The sequence below is a fragment of the Lactuca virosa genome, chromosome 7 (genome assembly GCF_052849685.1).
Source record: "Lactuca virosa cultivar CGN04683 chromosome 7, Lactuca_virosa_CGN04683_v6, whole genome shotgun sequence".
Taxonomy (NCBI): domain Eukaryota; kingdom Viridiplantae; phylum Streptophyta; class Magnoliopsida; order Asterales; family Asteraceae; genus Lactuca; species Lactuca virosa.
In genome coordinates, this window is record NC_136432.1 from 30,830,974 (window position 1) to 30,852,681 (window position 21,708).

General features: G+C 34.3%; 1 protein-coding gene and 1 long non-coding RNA gene across 2 annotated transcripts; one reads left to right on the forward strand and one right to left on the reverse strand.

Moving 5' to 3' along the window:
- The first annotated feature begins 2,396 nt into the window (after positions 1-2,396).
- LOC145126502 (uncharacterized) lies at positions 2,397-2,891 on the forward strand. The gene has a single exon (XM_079061860.1). It carries the CDS (start codon positions 2,397-2,399, stop codon positions 2,889-2,891), a length of 495 nt encoding a protein of 164 aa, XP_078917986.1.
- An 11,740-nt stretch (positions 2,892-14,631) lies between these two features.
- Positions 14,632-15,710, reverse strand: LOC145126225 (uncharacterized). Its single transcript, XR_013716372.1, has 2 exons — positions 15,618-15,710; positions 14,632-15,300 (listed from the first exon to the last, which is right to left on the reverse strand). It is a non-coding gene; the product is annotated as an uncharacterized LOC145126225 (long non-coding RNA).
- Positions 15,711-21,708: the final 5,998 nt, after the last annotated feature.

The following is a 21,708-nucleotide window of genomic DNA, read 5'->3' on the forward strand; positions in this document are numbered from 1 at the left end:
CTTCATACTAGCAACACGATTCTTCTTCCCCTCAAATCTTGGTGGATGGCATAAAAGAAATCTCGACAGCTCGCTCCCCGAGCCTGTCCTGCGACTGCCCCTGAGTAGTCGCAACAATCCTATGTGTTAGAGTCTCCAACAACTCAGTCCTAATCTAAGTAAAAAAATTCAAGGAACAGCTATTGAACTGCCTCCCTGACCTCACCAACAATCACCTCTCTGATGACTAGAGTCTCGTCCATCACAATCTCTCTTGCTCTGAATATAGGCCTACCTCTAATTTTCACCATGGTTGATACAAAAGGTACAATTAAATCAGGAATGATTACAAGGTACTATATTCTAACAAAACTATCACCTAACTATTAATTTCAATTATAACTTCTTTCTACTTGACAAGTTTAAACAAAGCAACAAAGAAATAAAAGAATTACTTTAAAAGGAAACATACAAAGATACTGATATTCTATTGCCACATCTTGTCTTGAAGATATGGACATAATTCTGATAGCTACACTATCTCGAGGATGAGAAATGTTAGTAAATAAAGCAAGTTCATTATGTACATTAAGGACTTGATCCGTTGAGTCCTTTACTCCAACTTTCCAGAAGGCTTCCTTGCTTTTTAAAGAACCATAAAAATCCTTACTTTATGGACATGCATGTCCAATGCATGTCCATCCCCAAAACTAGGTCAAAAGGGTGAGAAATGGAGTCAAAACTCTATGCATTGCACCAAACAGCATGAGAATCCAGATCTGGAGCATACGATAGCCAAGGGACTTCGAGGAGTGATAAAATTGCCAACTTTATCTAAACCAACCAATCATAACCACAAACTCTGAAGGATTTTTTTCTTCTTTTAATCATAAATCATATCATTTTGAGATCTAATTTAAAGAAAAAGATTATTCGGAAGACTAAATTAGTCATTTTGTATGCAGGGCCACTACACAAAGTGAGGAAACCGGAGTTTCTACCACTTAACATTAACATTTGATAACATGCCGAAAGAAACAAATTGAGATTATAGTAAAAGGTCAAAAGGTCAAATTATGATTCTTGTATGCAATGTATTTTTTGGTTGCAATAATATCGGAGCATTAGAAACTTGTTAAAAATAAAGGAGGTTGATATAGTTGTTAGATAATAGATTATGAAGGCAATGTAGTTTTATACTTATGATATTGGTTTTAATTTAAGATTGCTACAATTGTTATTTAAAACGAGTCAAGTAAATATAAACAATCTAGGATATTTATTTTGATTTAGATTTAAAAAATTGTTGTGATAATGAAATGTGATATAATATAAATGGTGTTTGTAAAAAATTGGTAAAACTTAATAGCAATTTTTTTTAGAAAAAAAGAGTCGAAAAAATATAGTATTAAGAAAACAATAAAAGCTTAAAATATATAAAATTTTGAATCTAACGTGTTTTTGGTAAGTAAATATTTTTTTGAAAAACACTATTCAGGTGAAAATCTAAAAAAAATATTAGTATATAATTTCGAAACTAATCTATTTTTGGTAAGTAAATATTTTTTTGAAAAGTTACCGTTTAGGTGAAAATCTAAAACGGATATAAAAGCAAACGTCGGCATGACGTAGGCTTCAAACGTTTTCACCGTGGTCTCACAAATTCGAAAAATGTCTAACAATTATGACGACTCTGCGGCGGCGACACTGTTGAAGGTCATCACTAGCCTAATAGAATCAATGTTATTGTCTAGAAGAAGTTAGCATGTTCTAGAATGATCTGGAAGATTCTAAAACATTATGGAATACTATGGAGGAGTCTAGAAGACGTCAGAAGACTCTAGAATACTCTAGAACGACATGGAAGACCCTGGAAGGTTATGGATCATTCTAGAAGACATTGGAGCATCCTAGACCTCTCCAAAACATTATAGAACATTTTAGAAATATATAGAAGTTTGTAATAGATATAGAATACGATAGAAAGTTCTAGAATAGTCATGAATGTATGTAGATCTAGAACCTTCCTATATGGAGGTGGAAACACCTATAAATAGGTGTGAAGCTCATTTGCTCCAAACTAATCCCAACATCCAAGTATCCAAGAAACGCCTCAAAGAAAGCAAAGTGTGTAGTAGTCTCTCAAAGTGTAAGTTCTTCTTAAGTGTCTTAATAAAAGTCTTGTTGTTTCCCATATAAAGAGTCGTGTTCAACAATCTAGTATCAGAGCGAGGTTTCTTGATAGTGAGAACGAGTGATTCTCTTTGTATCGTGAGTAGCCTGTGACTCTGCAAGTTTGGTGTCGAAACTAGCTTGTTTGGTATTACCGAGGTACTGCCAACACGATAGGTGATCTCCAAGTTGTCGTAGGAATCAAAAAACTCAACAACAACAACTACAAAACGTGGGTAACATGTATGAAGTCCTACTTACAAGGACAAGATCTATGGGAGGTCGTTGGCGGAAGTGAAACTACGCCACTAGAGGAAGATGTTAATGGTGCTTTGCGCAAATGGAAAATCAAAGCAGGCAAAGCAATGTTTGTCTTGAAGACCACCATCGAAGAAGAGATGTTGGAGCATATTCGGGACGAGAACACACCGAAAGAAGCTTGGGACACGTTTGTGACGCTTTTCTCAAAGAAGAATGATACGAGACTACAAATTTTGGAGAACGAGCTATTATCAATCTCACAACGTGACATGACGATTGCTCAATATTTCCACAAGGTCAAGTCGATATGTCGGGAGATTACTGAACTAGATCTACAATCCGTCATTTCAGAAGCTCGAATGAAGAGGATCATCATCCATGGACTGAGGTCGGAATATAGAAGCTTCGTTACTACTATACAAGGATGGCCCGTTCAACCATCACTTGTAGAGTTTGAGAATTTGCTGGCCAGCCAATAAGCTATGGCTAAGCAAATGGGAGGCATCACACTAAAGAGCGAAGAGGAAGCACTCTACACAAGCAAAAGTCGGAGGAATTTCAAGCCACCTTCTAAAGAAGGATACAAAAATGCTGAAAAAGGGAAGAGTCAGCAAGGAACCTCACAACCATGGAGATCTCAAAAGACCGACAATAAGAGTTCTCGGGGGAGGAGGTTCGAAGGCAACTGCAACAATTATGGAAAGTGGGGCCACATGTCCAAGGATTGTTGGTCAAAGAAAAAGTTTGTGGAAAGCAATGTAGTAACTTCCAAAAAGGACGTAGAGGATGAATGGGATGCTGAGGCACTATTTGCTATAGAAGAAAATAAGACTAAAAGAGGAAGGTTAATGTTCGTGGAGGCCAGGGTAAATGGAGGATACACCAAGGCATTGGTAGATACAGGTGCATCTCATAATTTCCTTGCTGAAGATGAAGCTAGGAAGTTGGGAATCAAATACACCAAAAATCCAGGCCGGTTGAAATTCGTCAACTCTTTATCCAAGCCTATCATTGGTGTTGCATATGGAGTACCACTTAAGATAGCAGAATGGGAAGGTACCATAGACTTGATAGTGGTGCATATGGATGACTATCGCATGGTATTGGGAATGGATTTCCTAGACAACGTACGACCCTGGTCATTTGTGTAACATCCGGATTCCCAGGTATTCTATGTTATTCATTTATTTTGAGTTTGAGAGAAGGACTCGACGAGTCGACGCCTAGACTCGTCGAGTAGGATCGCGATTTGCTGACTGGATTAATGAATGGACTCGACGAGTCGGCGGGGTGACTCGACGAGTCCGTGCTGGCGGCAGAAACCCTAAATCTTTGGGCATGTGCCCTATTTAAGGGTCCTTATAGCCCTCATTTGCGGCTACCAGTCCAGAGAGAGAAACCCTAGAGAGCTTGGGCGAGTTGTGTGTGAGAGCAAGCCATTTTAATCCTTTTTGGTGTTGTTTTGCAAAGAAGAAGGTGTTTCCAACTAGAGGAGGTCAAGAGGATTGCTAATCCGTGGTTTTCAAGCTTGGATCTGCAGTATTGAGGTAGCAAATCGAACTCTCCTTCTGTTTTGGTTAAGATCTATGAATCTAGGGTTTTCTATACCCTTTTTATGGCTTGAATTGATGAGTTTATGGTCCCTTTATGTGTTAGACTTCAGATCTGGACCCATAGAGGTCCAGAGAGCATTATCCATCTTGCTTTATGAAGTGTTATGGAAGGAATGAACTTAGGTTGCCATTTTGAGGCTATTTCTTCAAAAGGAATCATATATATGTTGCATGAGTGTAAAGGTTTCACCTTTACATGATTAGTGGGTATGGAAAGGTCAGATCTATAGGTTAGAGAAGCGGATCTGACCTCAGAAGGTCATTTGAGTGTTGTCATGGACGCTACTCGCCGAGTTCATAAGTGGACTCGACGAGTCGAGTCGGGGTTGCCCCGCGATTCGTGACAGGAGTAACCCGTCGAGTGAAGGGATGACTCGACGTGCCAAGTGAGGCTAGAAGGATTCAGAGGACCCGCATGGACTCGCCGAGTCGCCCATGTGCACTCGACGAGTCGGGTCAAAGTTTGACCGTTGACTTCAGTTGACCTTAGGGTTTTGGTCAAGCTGATTCAGGAGAGTTCAGGGAGGGGTAGAATGGCCTTCTACCCAATCTTTAGAGATGAGACTATGAGAGGGTATTGATCAGGAATGTTATTCGGATGATAGGAGGAGGCTAGGTCGAGACGTCAAGCACGGGAGTTTATCCGACTGCGTACGAGGTGAGTCTTCTCACTATACTGTACCTAGGATGGTACCTATGTGTGACCGAAAGGTCTTATATGCTATGAGATGTACGTGCTGTATGCTGTTATATGATATGTATGTGTTATGTATGTTATGAATGAGAAGGACCGGGAGGTCATTATGATGTGGACCGGAAGGTCATGATGATATGGACCGGAAGGTCATTACGGGTAGGACCGGAAGGTCTACCAGGGTTGTGGGACGGAAGTCCTCTGAGACACAGTGACCGGAAGGTCTTATAGCCTTGAGTGGCGTATGTGCGTATGTGGTATTTTGGGGAATTCACTAAGCATTTATGTTTACAGTTGTTGTGTTATGTGTTTCAGGTACTAGCGAGGATTGCGGGAAGGCGCCGGCATGATCCGTACACACTCATGGAGTTTATGTCTTGAGATTCTGGGATATGTTTTGTTATGATAACATTGGATACATTATGTTTTGATATTACCTTATGAATAAAAGTATGTTTTAAAAATGAAAAATTGTTTTGGAAATTTACGTTGTTACAATTTGAGAGAGATGATACCATGCGTATCACTAAGGGTTCAATAATTCACATTGTATCGTTGAAGAGAAATAGGATTGGTTCCCGAATCCTATCAACTATGCAACTCGACAAAGGTCTCACGAAGAGTGAGACAAAGTTTATGACAACCTTGAAGGAGGAAGTTGTTCCCTCGAATATGGACATTCCAAAGGAGAATAAGAACATGATGTCACCAGAGTTACATAAAAAGTGGCATCTTAGACGAAAAGTGGAACATGTGATGGAAAAACAGGATAAGGCGAATAAGAAGAAAAACACATTAATTCGTAAGAGCAAAGTAAAATCTCTCAACCAAGCAACATCTAAACGAGATGATCAGATCAATAAGGGATCACGTTATAACATGTTAATATTACGGGAATTTCCCAAGGCTTGTAAAAGGGACAACCAACATGCTTACAAGTTTGCCAAAGGGAGGCATAAGAAACTATACAAGAGAGTTCAACGGGGTCAGGAACAATATTATGGTGCAAGAAAAGGCAACCACGAATGTCTTTGTCAACTACGGAAACAATATACGAAGCAACGGCTGCAACATATGAGGAAAAACAAAGCATGTGGAAGAGAAAAAGTTCTCAAGGAAGAAGTTAATATGAGACATATCAAGACTAATGACCAAGTACCAGATGGAGTTCACAAAGGGTTAAGTACTGAAAAATGCGAGGGCTTTAATTATCAGTTCAACATGGTACGGCGAATAGGGGCTAGTGTTGAGGGGGAGTGTTGAAGGTCATCTCTAGCCCAAATAATCAATGTTATTGTCTAGAAGAAGTTAGCATGTTCTAGAATGATCTGGAAGATTCTAAAACATTATGGAATACTATGGAGGAGTCTAGAAGACGCCATAAGACTCTATAATACTCTAGAACGACATGGAAGACCCTGGAAGGTTATGGATCATTCTAGAAGACATTGGAGCATCCTAGACCTCTCCAAAACATTATATAACATTTTAGAAATATATAGAAGTTTGTAATAGATATAGAATACAATAGAAAGTTCTAGAATAGTCATGAATGTATGTAGATCTAGAACCTTCCTATATTGAGGTGGAAACACCTATAAATAGGTGTGGAGCTCATTTGCTCCAAACTAATCCCAACATCCAAGTATCCAAGAAACGCCTCAAAGAAAGCAAAGTGTGTAGTAGTCTCTCAAAGTGTAAGTTCTTCTTAAGTGTCTTAATAAAAGTCTTGTTGTTTCCCATATAAAGAGTCGTGTTCAACAAACACTTCTTCTTGAAATTACGGGATCGACGGCGGCTAAAAAGGTAATCACGCGAAATTGATCGATTTTTTTCTCTGTTTGTATTAGGTTTAGGTTTGTTGAAAATTGGGGAAAAAACTCATATTATCGAAATTAGAATTGATCGATTTTTTTCCTCTGTTTCTATTAGGTTTTGGTTTGTTGAAAATTGGGGTAACACTCATATCATCGAAATTAGATTGTGTGTGTGTGTTTTTTTTGTTATCTCTAATGGGTTGTTGTTTTGCACAGCAGAAAGAAGAAGATGAAAACAAGACTCTAAAAAACGATATCATTGAAACAAGCAGAACTATGTTGGGACCCGTGAATACGATTGAGGGTTATGTGAGCAGCAATCAGTTACAAGAACAGGTTTGATGTGATCTTTAATTTATTTCTGACTTTAATACCTATAGGGTTTTTGTTATATGAGATGTGATTGATTTGCAGAGTGACAAAAAGCCAACAATGAAGTTGACTCTAAACCAAAGAAAACAAAGAGCTGAGGGATCTTTTAGGGAGGATGGAAGAATGTGTTTATAAACTAACATTAAAAGCTGATGGTATGGCTACAAGGACAGTAGAATGTGTTTCTAAAGAAATGGTAAAAGTTAGTGATATGGATATGGAAGGAGAAGCTACAGAGATGAATGAAGGTCCTACAGGAGGCAATGAACTTGTTAAGATGACTGAGGATACAGAAGCTGAAAGTAGTGAGGTATTGAAGTCCCTGATAATAAGGATGCACGCTGGATGAGATGGAGGAGAGGTGGGTATGACTATACGGAAAGCATTACAAAAGGGATTGTGAAGCAATTCCTTGTTTTCACCCTTGGGATCAAGTGCCCAGGTCGCAAACGTATTACAAGAAAAGATCTAATAATAATTAAAGTTGAATATAGGGGGGATCACGATGAAAATCGTCATGATTCACTAAAAAAGCCCAAGGCTTTCTCATTTTTCTATAAATGGCGCGTAAATGAGGTTTTCTTATTCTGTGTAGATAACCTACTTTCAATTTCCTAATGGTCATAGCAACATACAATGAATTTTAGTCCTACTAGCAACCAAATTTTGCTTATTATATCAAGGTTGTTGTTTAGGGTAATCAGTAGACTGTAATTGAGAATAGTGGTAATTGGTAAAGTACATTGCTATCTTATTTCTTGCAGGTTAGGTATTTTTGTTTTTTTATAATATTTGACAGGTGTGTTATGTTTATATTATGAGGATAACGTACTTTTTTGTCCCATTGTAATCGGTACCTCTCTAATGTACACCAAACACAGTTCAACAACGTGTTAAGTTCTGTTGAGGTGTCATTCATCTTTTTTGGTGGGACAAAAAGTTGCAGTTTTTGTCTGATTGAATTGACGCTATGTAAACTTAGTTTGTACTATTGCATCTTACTTTCATTTCTTCATATTCCGTATTTTCATATAATCTTATTAGGACACTATGCTTTGAACATTTTATTATTCTTATTTTAACTTGAATATATCAACATTTTTCTTTTAAAGTTGGATGCTATTTCATTTCCTACAAATAACATTCCATGAGCTAAACAACCGCCTAAGGGTATTTGAATTCCAATACCAAACCTCAATTAAAACGAAATAACTCTAAAAGGTCATGACTTTCCTTTTCTTTTTCCATTTTTCTTACAAATTTCATGAGTTAAATCAAGCTAAATGCTTCCATTTTATGTTCATGTTTTTTTTTCATTACTTTACCATTTTTGGGTTGGGTTTCCATAACATTTACCTTTCTTACAGTGGATGTTGATGATTTAAAGGTTAGTTTTCTCACCTTTAATTTGTTACTTTATACTATTCCTTGTTTACCGTTATGTTATATACACAATCCATGATTTTTTTGAAGAATTGATCTACTTTTCACAAAGAACCAAAGTCACAATATCTACATAATTTCTGTATACATCGAATCGATGATCTGTACTTATATATCTTGTACCCATAATAGCAGCGTACTTTTCCGATAAATAGAAACATATAACATCAAACTTCTGAAATGCTTATAAGTTCCATGCTACATATTGCTATTGAAATATTTTTAAGTATGATGTTATTATGTAAAAGAATGTAAGTATGTTGCTATTAGTATTAATATTATGGGTAAACAAGATAATGTATGTTTTCTAACTTTCAAGTTGCATATTGATATTGTTTGTCATTACTATCAGTAAAATATGTAAGTACATAAATGTAAATGCATTTCCACAAGTTTTGATGGTTGTATTGCATCTTTTTGTTGAAAATCCTGTATTTTTATTATCTGAAATTCATGGGAACACAACTGAAACTTTTTCTTGATGTGGGGTTGTTTTCTCTATCTATAAATTTCTGAAAATTTCCTGTGAAAACCACACAAGTATCAACCAATCATCAAACAATACACCATTGATAATTCAATTGTATTGCATAAACATACATACGGTTCCAAAAGTGGCTCTCTTTTGGTGAAAACTCCATATTTTCATAAGAAATTGACGGGAGACATTTTTTTTTAATAATATTGATGTTTAAAATTTTCTTGAAATATCAAGCAAGCATGAAATTTTTTCTTCACGTGGTTTATTATTTTATTGTGACCTGTAAAATATTCTAAGGAATATCAAATAAGTCCGAATAGTCGAACCGTGCATACTCTCTAACTCTTCATTGATAACTGTGTACTACTGTGTATAAGCGCACATTTGTTGTCTCTTTTTGTTGAAAATTCCTTATCTTTAGTTATGGGAACATGACGGGGATACAATGCTTTCTTGATGTGGGGTTCTTTTCTTTATTTTTAAATGTTTTAACTCTTTCTATACCATATAGAGTACATTTTCCGAGTTTTCGGTTATACAATATAGTTTTGCAAATATTTTGTCGAAATTTTCATTCCAAGAACCAAATTCCATACGTAAAAACATTAATATGTTGGTTAAACTAATTGGCTTCTTATCTTATCTTCTGATTAAAAAATAGATGGGTCAATATTGAATATAAGCATCTAATTTTAAACTTATTATCAAAGATTTTTTTTTCTTCCTGATGGTTTTTTATCCGATTAACAAGTATGTCAACATCGAATATAAGGATCTAACTTTTAGACATTTCCTTAAACAAATTGTTGATCGCGCGTGTTAATTATATAACTTAAAAGACAACTACTATATTTTGTGCAATGGTCATCATGCGGCGTATGTAAGATATACTATGTTATATTGTGTTTGGCTAACATTCAACCGACACTATGATATCAATGCAAAATTTAAGTTATTTATCATTGGGAGAACAATTTACACTTGGTCTCTTTTTTGAGTAGAAGACATGCTTGTCCTTCTCATCTTTATCATCAAAAACAAACCTAATATGTTTGTTTGTCATGCCTAAGTCGAATAGTGTCCCTTTCGGTTTGTCTTTCCGAAGGGGTCGTTATGTAACTTTTTTAATAGTGATATGGCTTTTCACACACACACACACACAAACATATATATATATATATATATATATATATATATATATATATATATAGGTCGGCTCAAACGCAAACTGGTCAGAGATTTGTACATTTTGACATATTACCGTTAACTTAAACTTTAGACTTTTGTGGTCTTTCATGTGCAACCAACCTTGGATAGTTATATTCGAAAAACATGGTTAAACAACACCATAAATATTCACCCAAAAGGAGTAATGATCCTTCATTTTCATGTTAATGATTTTACTTAATCAAAACATACCTGCAAGATAAATCATAAACTAAAATAAATATTAATATTAATTTAGTAACCTTCATGCTGTAATTATTCATACTCTCGGATATTTTGACAACACCTTCATGCCTATTAGGGCGTGTCTTGCTCCTAGTAGCGCATTATTCATACTCTCGGATATATTTGTCGTTAACGACCCCCATCGACAATTTTCATCATAAAAAAGACACCATTGACTTTTATCAATTTGGTCTAAATACTGCCAAGCTTCAAGATTGATTGCTTTGATTTGTTTCTTATACTTCACAAACTTTCTTTTTTGTGTGGTGCTTCCAATATCCCAACAAAATGATTTAAGCCTCACGTTCTTGTACTTTTTCATGAGATTGCTTCTGATGTGTCGAAGACAAAATCGATGGTATCCCAATGGCTCTTTCCATTCCTCTAGATTTTCCATTGCGTGAATTATTCATTGATGTCGGTCTGAAATAACACACAATTGTCTGTCTTGAGCAACAAAATGTCTGAACTAATACAAAAACCAACTCCAACTGTGTGTAGTTTCCTCATCAACAATGGCATAAGAAACTGGTAATATATTATTGTTGGCATCTTTTGTAACAGCAATAAGCATTTTACCCTTGTACGAACCTCTCAAACGACAAGAGAACTTCCTTCTTCACCGCCAAGAGTTTTACACTTTGCTATCCAAAAACTACTTTTACTTTCACAAACCTTAAACTCTCTATTTTGATTGATCGACCAAAGTCTTACTGCCTTTTTTACCTGATCCTTATTTTCAAACAACATTCCTAACCTTATTTTGTTTTCAGATTCATTCCAAAAATCTAAATGAATTTTGTCTTGAATATCTACTATGTCATCGTCTCCTTCGTCTCCAATATCGTTCATAAAGTTCATAACTGGATGGTTACTCACAATCGGAGTTTCATTCACATTATTGTCAGACTCATCCCCAACATCACTTAATGATTCACTAACACTATCTTTACTAAATTGGGAGTTGGGTTCATCAAATCCAAAGTCATTATCTGTCTCACATCTAGCACCATTAGGTAAAGGAAATTGTACCTCAGAGGGGTTGGTGACAAAATCAATAGGTTGAACTGACTGTGATACTCCATAATTGTTAAGAAGATCTACAAGACTAGTATTCGCAGGCCACATTATTTGTAACTGCAAAATAAACAATAAGATAAAATATATAAATTATCATATTATATATAATGTTTCACGTTAGATATTTGAAATTTAGACAAGAATATGTACCTTACAATTTAGGCGAAGGAAGATTCGTGTATGAAGTCACAAATGTAACTGAAGAATTAAAGAAGAAAAGCTGGGATTTCAAATTTGTGAAAACTATGGTTTATGAAAATGATGATGGAAACTAAAATGGTGAATTCAATATATACATCAGAAAATGAATTAAACGTAAACAAAGTTATAATTATTTTTTTAACTTTTACTTACTTATTTTCAGATAAAAGTGACAATTCATACTTTTACTTTTGCATGTGGATAGTGACAATTAAGACATCTACTTTTACATGTGGATAGTGACAACTCAGACATCTACTTTCCAGATAAAGAATGACAATTCAATGACTTTTGTTATTTTCTACAAAAAATTTGACATAAAAATTATATATATATATATATATATATATATATATATATATATATATATATATATATATAGAGAGAGAGAGAGAGAGATAGGTTCAAATGTTTAAACTAAGTATTGTGTTATTGTATGCATAAATGTGGGCCAATCAAAATTTAAAATATAAATAAATAATTAAATAAATAAGGGTAATTAGGTAATTTTATAAACAACTTCCCTAAATACTTTCCTATAATTATGCTAGTTGATTTTTAACCTAATTTGTCCCCTTTTAATTACCATCGACGTCTGCATCCCAATTCGTTTCTCTAGTATCTGCGATAGTATCTTCGACCACCGATGGCGAAAACAATTTGTCGAGTCCAAAACCGGAAGATGCTGTGAAGATCTCAAGTAAAACCGAATCCAGTCAATTCCGATGAACGAATGCGAGCCTGATTTCAATTCCGAATCCTAGACCTTTCGCTCTGAATCGTCTGCGGGGAGGACGTTCAAAGATGGGGCTTTTAGGGCTCCAAACGGTGGGGAGAGTTCATCGGCCAGGAAGACTCCTGCTGTGAAGATCTCTAGGACGGTACCCAATTATGCAGGGTATGTCTTTTCTGGTATTTTGCAATTTCTTTATCTAAAATTCTATACATCAATTGTGCAAATGAGTAGGGTAATGATGGGATGATATACCATTTGGATATCAATGGATGATTTGATTTTCATCTGAATTTTAAAGTTTGCTATATATCACAGTCGTAGTTTATTCCGTAAGCTCTCTTATGTAACATCATGTTCTAAAACCTAGATTCAACTCCTTGATATCCATTCTGATTGAACTATGATCTTTTTATACAATTGTGAATCAAGCATTGGTGATAAGTTATTAATTTTTATCAGGTTATGGGTTTGATTGTTTGACAGGGAAGAAGGAAGAAGGAAGAACAAGAGGGAACAGTTGGTGTTTGGGTGGTCCGAGGCTAGCAGTGAAGAAAGGAGTGCACGTTAGTTCAACTCAGAAAGGGTAAAGGGAACACCATTTCAGTTGTACAAAATTAGATATTTTGGGGTTACTTTTGACAGAAAATCGATGGGTGTTTGTAGAGTTGATTGGGTTTGTTGTTTTCACAGGAATGGGAGAAGGAAGAACACGAATGGGAAACTGCCCTCTTTTTTTTGTTGGTTTGCTGGGTACATAAGGGCAAGAACAAGATTGTTCTTGTATTTCTTGACTGTAATCCATGTGACAACATCTATTGTGAAAAGGAAACACTTTTTCCTTTGGGTTTGAGTGTAGTAATGTCCTGAAAACCATAATGAAATGGAATCACAGAGGTATTGGTAAGATTCCAATTCTATTGGAATGAAATCACGAATTCCAATTATGTTGGAATGGAATCACGAATTCCAATTCTGTTGGAATCACAGAAGTTGATGCTTGAAGAACGGACCACAAAATTGAAACGGGCCACATTATTCTTTTAGAATGTATTAGTCGTTGTTAGATTTTGATGTTTTCTTTCCCGTTTTGAAAGTTTTTTTAGTTTTATTCTTTAACAATAAATGTAATTCTTAACAATTGTTACCCGTATTCTATAAGAAATAATGTATTTTTTGTTTTTATTCTTCAATTTATTCTTCAAGAATTTGTTAATCTACAAGAAGTTTTTAAATTCATGATCAAGAAATAGGTTCAAGAATATTTTTATTATTTATGGTTCAAGAATATTTTTATTTTTGAATATACTCATAAACATATTCTGTCAGAATGTCCGATTTAAAAGATTTATAATTCGTAAAATCGGATTTTTAAAATTAATAGAATCTATGATCCCTTAAAAAAATGCAATTTTTCTTTATTACATCTATATTAATTGACTAAATTACCCTTGTAATTAATTATGATGGTTTTTTCAATTATATTTAATTCAATAATATATATTAATCACTTTCTTAAAATAAGTAAATTTGATTGACCCACATTTATACATACAATAACACAATAATTACTTTAAACAAAATAACCTAAGCCTATATATATATATATATATATATATATATATATATATATATATATATATATATATATATATATATATATATATATATATATATATATATAAGATTAAAAAGAAATATTTGATATTTACATAAATTCCGATTATGTAATTTGAATAATAAACTTATATATTATATGTAATAAAGATTAAAATATAAACTTAAAAAATTAAAGATATAAAAATTAAATAATATATAAGTTGTGGGATTATTATGAAAGTTGAAGGGCCCAAAATATAAAATTACATATTAACAGGTTGATTGTTATGTGGGGACAAAAAAAGAAACCCATTTTTGCAAATGAAATAAAAATCAACCCATTTTTACAAAGGGTTTCTATTTTCAACCCATTTTTACAAAAAACTCGATATTAAGGTACTCATTAATTACAAACAAATTAACAGGTGTGGTGGAACGTTAAGGTACCTTAATTAGGTCACAAGAGCACATATCATGTTGAGTATGTTGAGTGTGAGTTTAATCAATAGGTATATGTCAAAGGCCACTTAGCAAGACTTACAAGCTGCTATAGGATGTTAAGGTACTTAAGAGGAGCTACTAAATAATTACAGGATCACAGTCGACACAGATTCAGACTATGTAGGTAGGTAGATACACATAATTAATAATCATGCATGTTCAAGGGTGGTTATAAATTAGCTAAAAACAAAAAAACCCGAATTGCAAAGATAATTTACTTACAGAGAAACATATAAAATTCAAATCAATGAATATATTTAAAATTGGTTCAAGGATATGAAAACAAAAATAAATAACAAGTCCAACATGAGTCATCTATGAGAGTATGTGATTATGTATAGCAGTTTACATTCAAACAAGCATGGGGGAAGTACCACCCTTCTGCACTATAGAATCTGTCTCCACGCCTGTTAGCATCAAAGAATGATGATGATGATGATGATGGCCATGACTCTGGTTTTACAGCAACACTAAACTTCAAGCCGCTATGAAACAATGCATATTCTTGTCTTGTCTTTTCACAAGGCGCCCAAAAACAATTCAGTTGAGATCCAAATCCTACAGGTTTGTGAACCATGTATGCATATCTCGACACACATTGCATCACATAAAGGACAGGTTTTCGTCCGAACTTACAAAATTAAAAACGCAGGAAGTTGAACCCACAAAATGTGTATCGAGTAATGTTAATTTAGGCGCGGGTGGATCGAGTCGCAATTCACATACATGTCTCCGTAGCCGTGAATCACCAGCGTAAGTTAATTAGGGTATATATCTTCCCCTTGAAAGCGTGTATATCAATGATGCGGAAACTCGAGGAAACACGATTCCATGCTCCTCCTTTACCTTTACCTTTACCTTCACCTTCTTCTGCTATAGAAAACCATATTTCATATGTCGCTCTACTTGTCATGACAAATACCCAGCTATTTAGTGAAGGTGAAAAGACAAGGTGAAATGATACTTAAAGTATAATTAAGAATGCAGAAACCAATAACCTACCACATGTCAAAACTGATTACTCAATAACAAAAACAGAAAAATCAATGCGTGAATTTGTATTGTGAGCTACTTCAGGGAACATTTGAACTCTGATTACTCAAATAACAAAAGCAGAAAAATCAATACTCTGTAAACGAGTACCGAATGACATGAATGTAAACCATTAAACCCTAAAAATATTTAAGTAATCAACCACGCGAAAATCCGACAAACTTACCAGATTGATTGCTGTAGATGATTTCGAAAAGATCACTGTGGGGCAATCGCTAGTACCGGTAGACTGACCTTCTGCTCCCTTGATTACCAAATAAGTACTTTTGGTGTAATCGAACACGAAATCCCCGACAAACAATATAGCAAAATAAAGAGTAAATTACACATTTGGTACATGTGGTTTTCCGAATTGCTTATAATATTTATTTTGAGTCAATGACAATGGTCCATTAAATGTATGTTAAATGATGATTATACCACTACTTTTATTTTATATTTTTATATTGGCATTATTTATAACCTCAAGGACCATTTATGTAAATCATTTAAAAGAAGCTTAAAACTTTCGGGCCATCATGGAGGCTTCACGCTTTATCTTTCTCTCCACTTTGGCAGCTCCAAATGCCGGCGTTGCTTTCTGTTTGTCTGTTTGGGTCGCCTTCACAGTGGCCTCACCTCATCTTCTTTTGAACAATTTCTCACATTTGTTCCTTTCTATTCTCCCATCCTCTATAAAGGCATTCTCCCTTATTCAGTCACTATAGTACTTTACTCGTTAAATTATACACACCATTCAAATCTATTAAAATTTAACGGATTGTCATATCAGCATTCAACTCACTATACTAATTTTATATATTTCTCAAATTTTATTACATATTTTAATTTTTGAATATCATAGCAACAGTTTCTGCAAATTTCTCGTCCATCTTCTAACATCGTTCTTTACTTTTTCTTCTTTAATTTTCATCATTCTTGGCTGTATGAACAGTAATAGTTTGAAGCTGCGGCTGATACTGTTTTTGTCATCGGCTTCTGGTTTTGTCGGTGGCTTCCCGGTTTTAGATTGGCACAGATAATATGTGTTGCTTTCTTATGTATTCCACCACATCCATCTATAATTATTTCTTTTCTATCTTCTATTCCACACTTGTCTCCAGAATCGATTTACCAATGGTCGATCTACATTATAGAACAAAAGTTAATTAATTACAAAATTGAAATATATCATTTAATTTAATTTAATAAATCAAATTAAAATTTTCATTTAACTTTGTAAGCTTTTTTTAACGTATTAAAAATAATAATATATTAGTTTTTATAAGAATCTTATGAAAACTAAACAGGTTGGGTTTTCTGAGGTTTGGAACAACACGAGGATGAATGTAGTTGGAAAAGGGAATGTAAAACTATTGCTTAATGGCAGCAACTTTTTGGTAGTAACGATGTTTACTATGTTCCTAACTGTTCATGAGATATACTTCACTGTCCTTGTTGCCTAAGTTTCTGTTGGAAATCAGGCCCTCTCTCTACTGCTATAGATCTTACACACAGTGGAATAAAGAAAAACCTACTTGATGTATTTGCACACGAAGGAGAAACAGAAAGTTATTGAGGAATTTTCTATGTTATTCCATGCATAAAGTAGATTACAAAGTCTACTATTTACAGCTAAAAAACAAACGGAAAAATCTAAAAACTTGCAGGTGCATGTGTCCTATGAAAGTGGCAACTAAGCCACTTTATTCTCCTTCAATTTGGTCAATATATGGCCAAATAAAAAACTAAATAAATCTGACTAAAACCCCACACGTGACCCATCAACACAACCCAATTAACCTCACTTGACCATCAAAATTACACAACATTCACCCCCGTAAGCTTGATGATCTTACTTCTCTTGCTATAATCTTGCTCAGACTCCTTGCTGTCTCATTCCTCTTTCATCGTCAAAACGTGACCAACCTTACTGATTGCTTCACTCTCCTGCTTGCTTCATCTTGCTGCTTGCTTTCTTGCTTTCTTTCTTATGTTTGGTTACTGCTACTTGCTGTGATTTTGCTGCTACTTGCTACAGACTTCTGGTTTGCTACTTGCTACAAACCTCTTGCTTGCTATCTTGCTTTTCTTGCTTGCAACCGACCCTCTCCTGCTTCTTAATCACTTGTTGCTTGCTTCTTCTTTCTTTCCTGCTAACAAACAACAAACTTCTGTTGCTATATCTTTCTTCTGATTAACAAACATGATCTGCCTTGCTGCTTATCTTTCATTCGTGTTTTCTTTCTTGTCTGCTACTTGCTACAGACTACTTGCTTTTCTTGCTTGTTTCTTCATCTCTTTCTTTCAGTTGCTGCCAGTCAGACCATCTTATTGATTTTTGCCTCCAAAACCAGTTGTTGACCCGCTGCTTTTGATGCTCTTGCTGCCCTACAACCAAAGGCTCCTCACTCACTACTAGAATATACACCTTTAATGACATGCAAACCATGACACGCGATGTTTTATGATACGTAAAAATGTGTGTCCTAAAAATAATGTCATCTCTCTCAAAATTTGAAGGATATAGGACACGCATTTCTGCGTGCCCTAAAATTAATGTCACCCCAAACTAAAAAAAAACACGAAGGGCACCCATGATAAAAACACGTGTCGTTTACATCATGTCGTTTTATATTTTTTTTAACAAAACGTGCTTTCATGAATTCTTCAGCACAGAATCACACTCTAGGGCTTTTTTTCAGAATTCTTTGGTTCAAGTACTATCTCCATTTCTCCATTTCGATCTCTCTCAAAACGTCAAATTGGTTGAAAAGATTCGAGACGGTGGCTCGAGGGAAAGAATAGGGCAGCAACAGTGGCTCCAAAGAAAAAAACGCCACACCGGTGACTTTAGGGATGGAAGATAACAACGATGAGTGGTCAAACCTCATGAAATCGGTCTAGATCAAGCTCAAGGAATCGGTAGTGTACCTTCAAATCTTACTTTTTTTTCATTAATGGCTGGAGTGAGATTATATTGAATTGGTAGTTATTAAATTCAGTGATATGCAGGAGCTAATCGGAAGAAGAAAAACCATGGAAAACCATGGAAACGATTCATGCATTATATAGTTGTACAATACAACATTTGTGTATGGCATACAATACAACATTTGTGTATGGCATACAACATTATATAGTTGTATTGTACAACTATATAATGCATGAATTGTTGTGTATGGCAAAAAACTGTTGTGTATGGCAAAAAACTATATATAAGCTTAGATATGAGCCAAGTGCCATTTAAAACCATGGAAACGATTTGTATTTAAATGGTTTATCACCACGTATCACTAAGAGAAAGGATCTCAGATTTGATGTTGTGTTCAAGTAAGCATATTTTTTTGGATATATTAGTTAAATTCCCTTCTAGTCTTACATAAATTCATTAAAAACTATTTAATTTGGTAAAGATAACAGTGCATCAGCAAATTCATTAAAAACACTTTAATCACATCTAATAAATGCTTTAAAAAATGAATATTGTATTTTAAGATGTTTCTTGTACTATAGTTCTAAAGATAATAGTGCATCAGCAAATTCAGCCAGTCTCGATGACAAATTCTATTTTGTTTTTTAGTCCAATCGGCGTTCAAATGCTTTGTGTCTGCAACTTTTCACTAAAGAACTAGAAGCTTCCCCTGGACAATATGCTGCATCTTCAATTATTTCCTGCTATTTAAACGATCATGGAACTTCTAATATCAATGCTCAGGTGCCCCTTTTTCCTCCATCTTAGGTTTTTTTTTAGAATCACAAAGGAATGGAATGACCAATGTCATGGAATAGGTCATTACATTACACTCCATTATCATCGAGGAATGGAATGACTCATTCAATAATGCTATTTTTTATATACAGTTACATAAGTAAATGAATTAAACAGATAAATATAGAAAAAATATTGATCTTTTATAAAGCGAAACTTTACCCAAATAAATGTGTCGTTTGAAATATTTACTATGTGTATTTTAAATAGAAAAATAAGTTATCTGCCACTTTATAACTTGAATATAGAAAAGTTAAAAACTAATTGTTACCTTTGGATGGGTGCTTTTCCAACAGGTAAAAAATCTACCTTTTAGTGAGAATTCCACTTTTAGTTTAGATTTAATAAACTTTTTTCTGATTACTAAAGTCCATCGAGACAAAGAAAGGCTACTACTAGATCATGCAAACCTTCAAGTGCAGAAAGTTTTAACTAGATGCAATTTGGTGGAAGCAATATTCTTTTTAATAAACCTTTGGTTTGACAGTAAGCTGTAAGATTCTCACCTGCATTTCAGTGAGGTCATTTCCTTTTTCTTTTTGTCTGATTGAAGCTGCATACAGGTTAGTTATAATAAATTTCATTTTAATGAATGGATCTTCATTAGTGTCTTTTCACCAATCTTGTCCCAATGGTGACCATTAAAGCACCTCTGCAATCACAGTTGATCTGTTGTGAACTAAGAGTTGTTGTTGAAAGAGAAGTGTTTTAGAAGACTTGTCACTTTCAAGTAGAAACTCATCCCTTGCACCACTTCCTGAATGCAACATTCCATATTTTCTATTCAAATTCTTTGCAAGAACAATTCACCTAGAACAAGCCTATGGTGGCCTTATAATGGCCAAATTGCTCAACTGCTTATGCACTTTAGCTTTAGAGAGCTCACCTCCTCCTCTATGTCATTCATGTTTTCCTCTTTCAGGTTCATATTTCTGATCATTTCATTACATCATATAATCTTTTCTAGACTCTTTATATATATATATATATATATATATATATATATATATATATATATATATATATATTAAACTTCTTTATGTTCTTATGCAAAATGTATTTTAAATGGCTTTCTTTGGATGGTCTCGGACTTAGGGGTGAGCCTAAGCGGGTATCCGCCCTATTTTTCTGGAACTGGAGATTGTTGGAATGTAGGAAACGGAATCGGAATGGTTTATAACGGTTCTTTATATTTTGGAACCGGAACCGGTTCCGGTACCGGGTACCTGGTTGTTTTAAGCTTTTTTACTATTTTTCATTACAAATTCACCATTAAATTAAAAACTAATATAAATTTAACTCATGAAAAATTAACTTCACAAAAAAAAAGCTAGTAATTGGAGTCAACTTTATGATTGAAAAATATACATCTACTTACGAAGCCAAAAATACAAATAAGAAACATGTTTTTTAAGTTATGCAAGATTAACCATACAAATCTATAGCTACTGTATTACTAGACAAGGTTCATTTATACAACAATCATATATTCTAATTAGTCCAGACAATCAAAATTTAATATGTTATTTTTTTCAAGGGTATATTAGTCAACCTGATTTGGCATAGGAAAAGCTTAATGAGGTAAAGTTCTCTGTCATTATATTCCACTTTAAATACAACCTCTCATAAAAGTAGCTAAATGTATGTTTTTTCATATGGAAGCTCTGATCTACACTTGACTATAGCTCTTCAACAACAAAAATTTAAGCAACAACAGCCACAACCACCACGTACTGTGTCACCACCAAACACCGCTACTGATTTAGGGCTTGTTACATGTTCCAGGTAAAGTGTTGTTGAATATACCATCTGAATGAGAGGCTAAATGACCATTTTACTTCTACATTCCAAAAAACAAATTGCAACTCACTTAATGTACTTTTATTTTATTTTTTTCTTGGTTTTTATTTCTTTCATTTCAGGTATGGTTTTGAATGCTTGAAAAGGCAAAATACTTTTATTCGCTTTTTGTTTTTGTCACCTGGTAGGCTGAAAAGTCAAGCTACTTTCATTCTTTCATCTCACTACCACTTTTTGCCATATCATACGGTGTAATATGCATTTATGTGTAGGAGCCTCTTCTTAATTCGCTTCCTAAGTTAATTAGTTTGCTTTCATCAAGTGTCAAGGGATACTTTTGTAAATTGCAACTCTTTACATTCTTTTCCTTCAAATGTTCCATAAATATTGATTATAGTTTTGAGGTCAAACATAGAGAATTCACTATATACGTTTTTTTATATAATGAAATTATTGAATGTAATTCAGGTCGAGGGTGGCAAAGTTGAGTACACAGCTGATGATATCGATGAAATACATGAAGAATGGTCGGAGTATGTTACAGGCTTCATTTATCGGTGATATTTTGTATCCGCAAAACAATATTTTGTTAACAGTGAAATGTTAGGTATGGTCTTTTGACATGTGGTGTACATGTTTTTGTTAACTTTGTGAAATGTTACTTAGCATCCTTGTTTGACATTTAGTGTTGTTTGACATGTAATGT

Excerpts from the sequence above, each read along its gene's own strand:
- LOC145126502 (XM_079061860.1), top strand. The coding sequence starts at position 2,397 with ATGAAGTCCTACTTACAAGGACAAGATCTATGGGAGGTCGTTGGCGGA.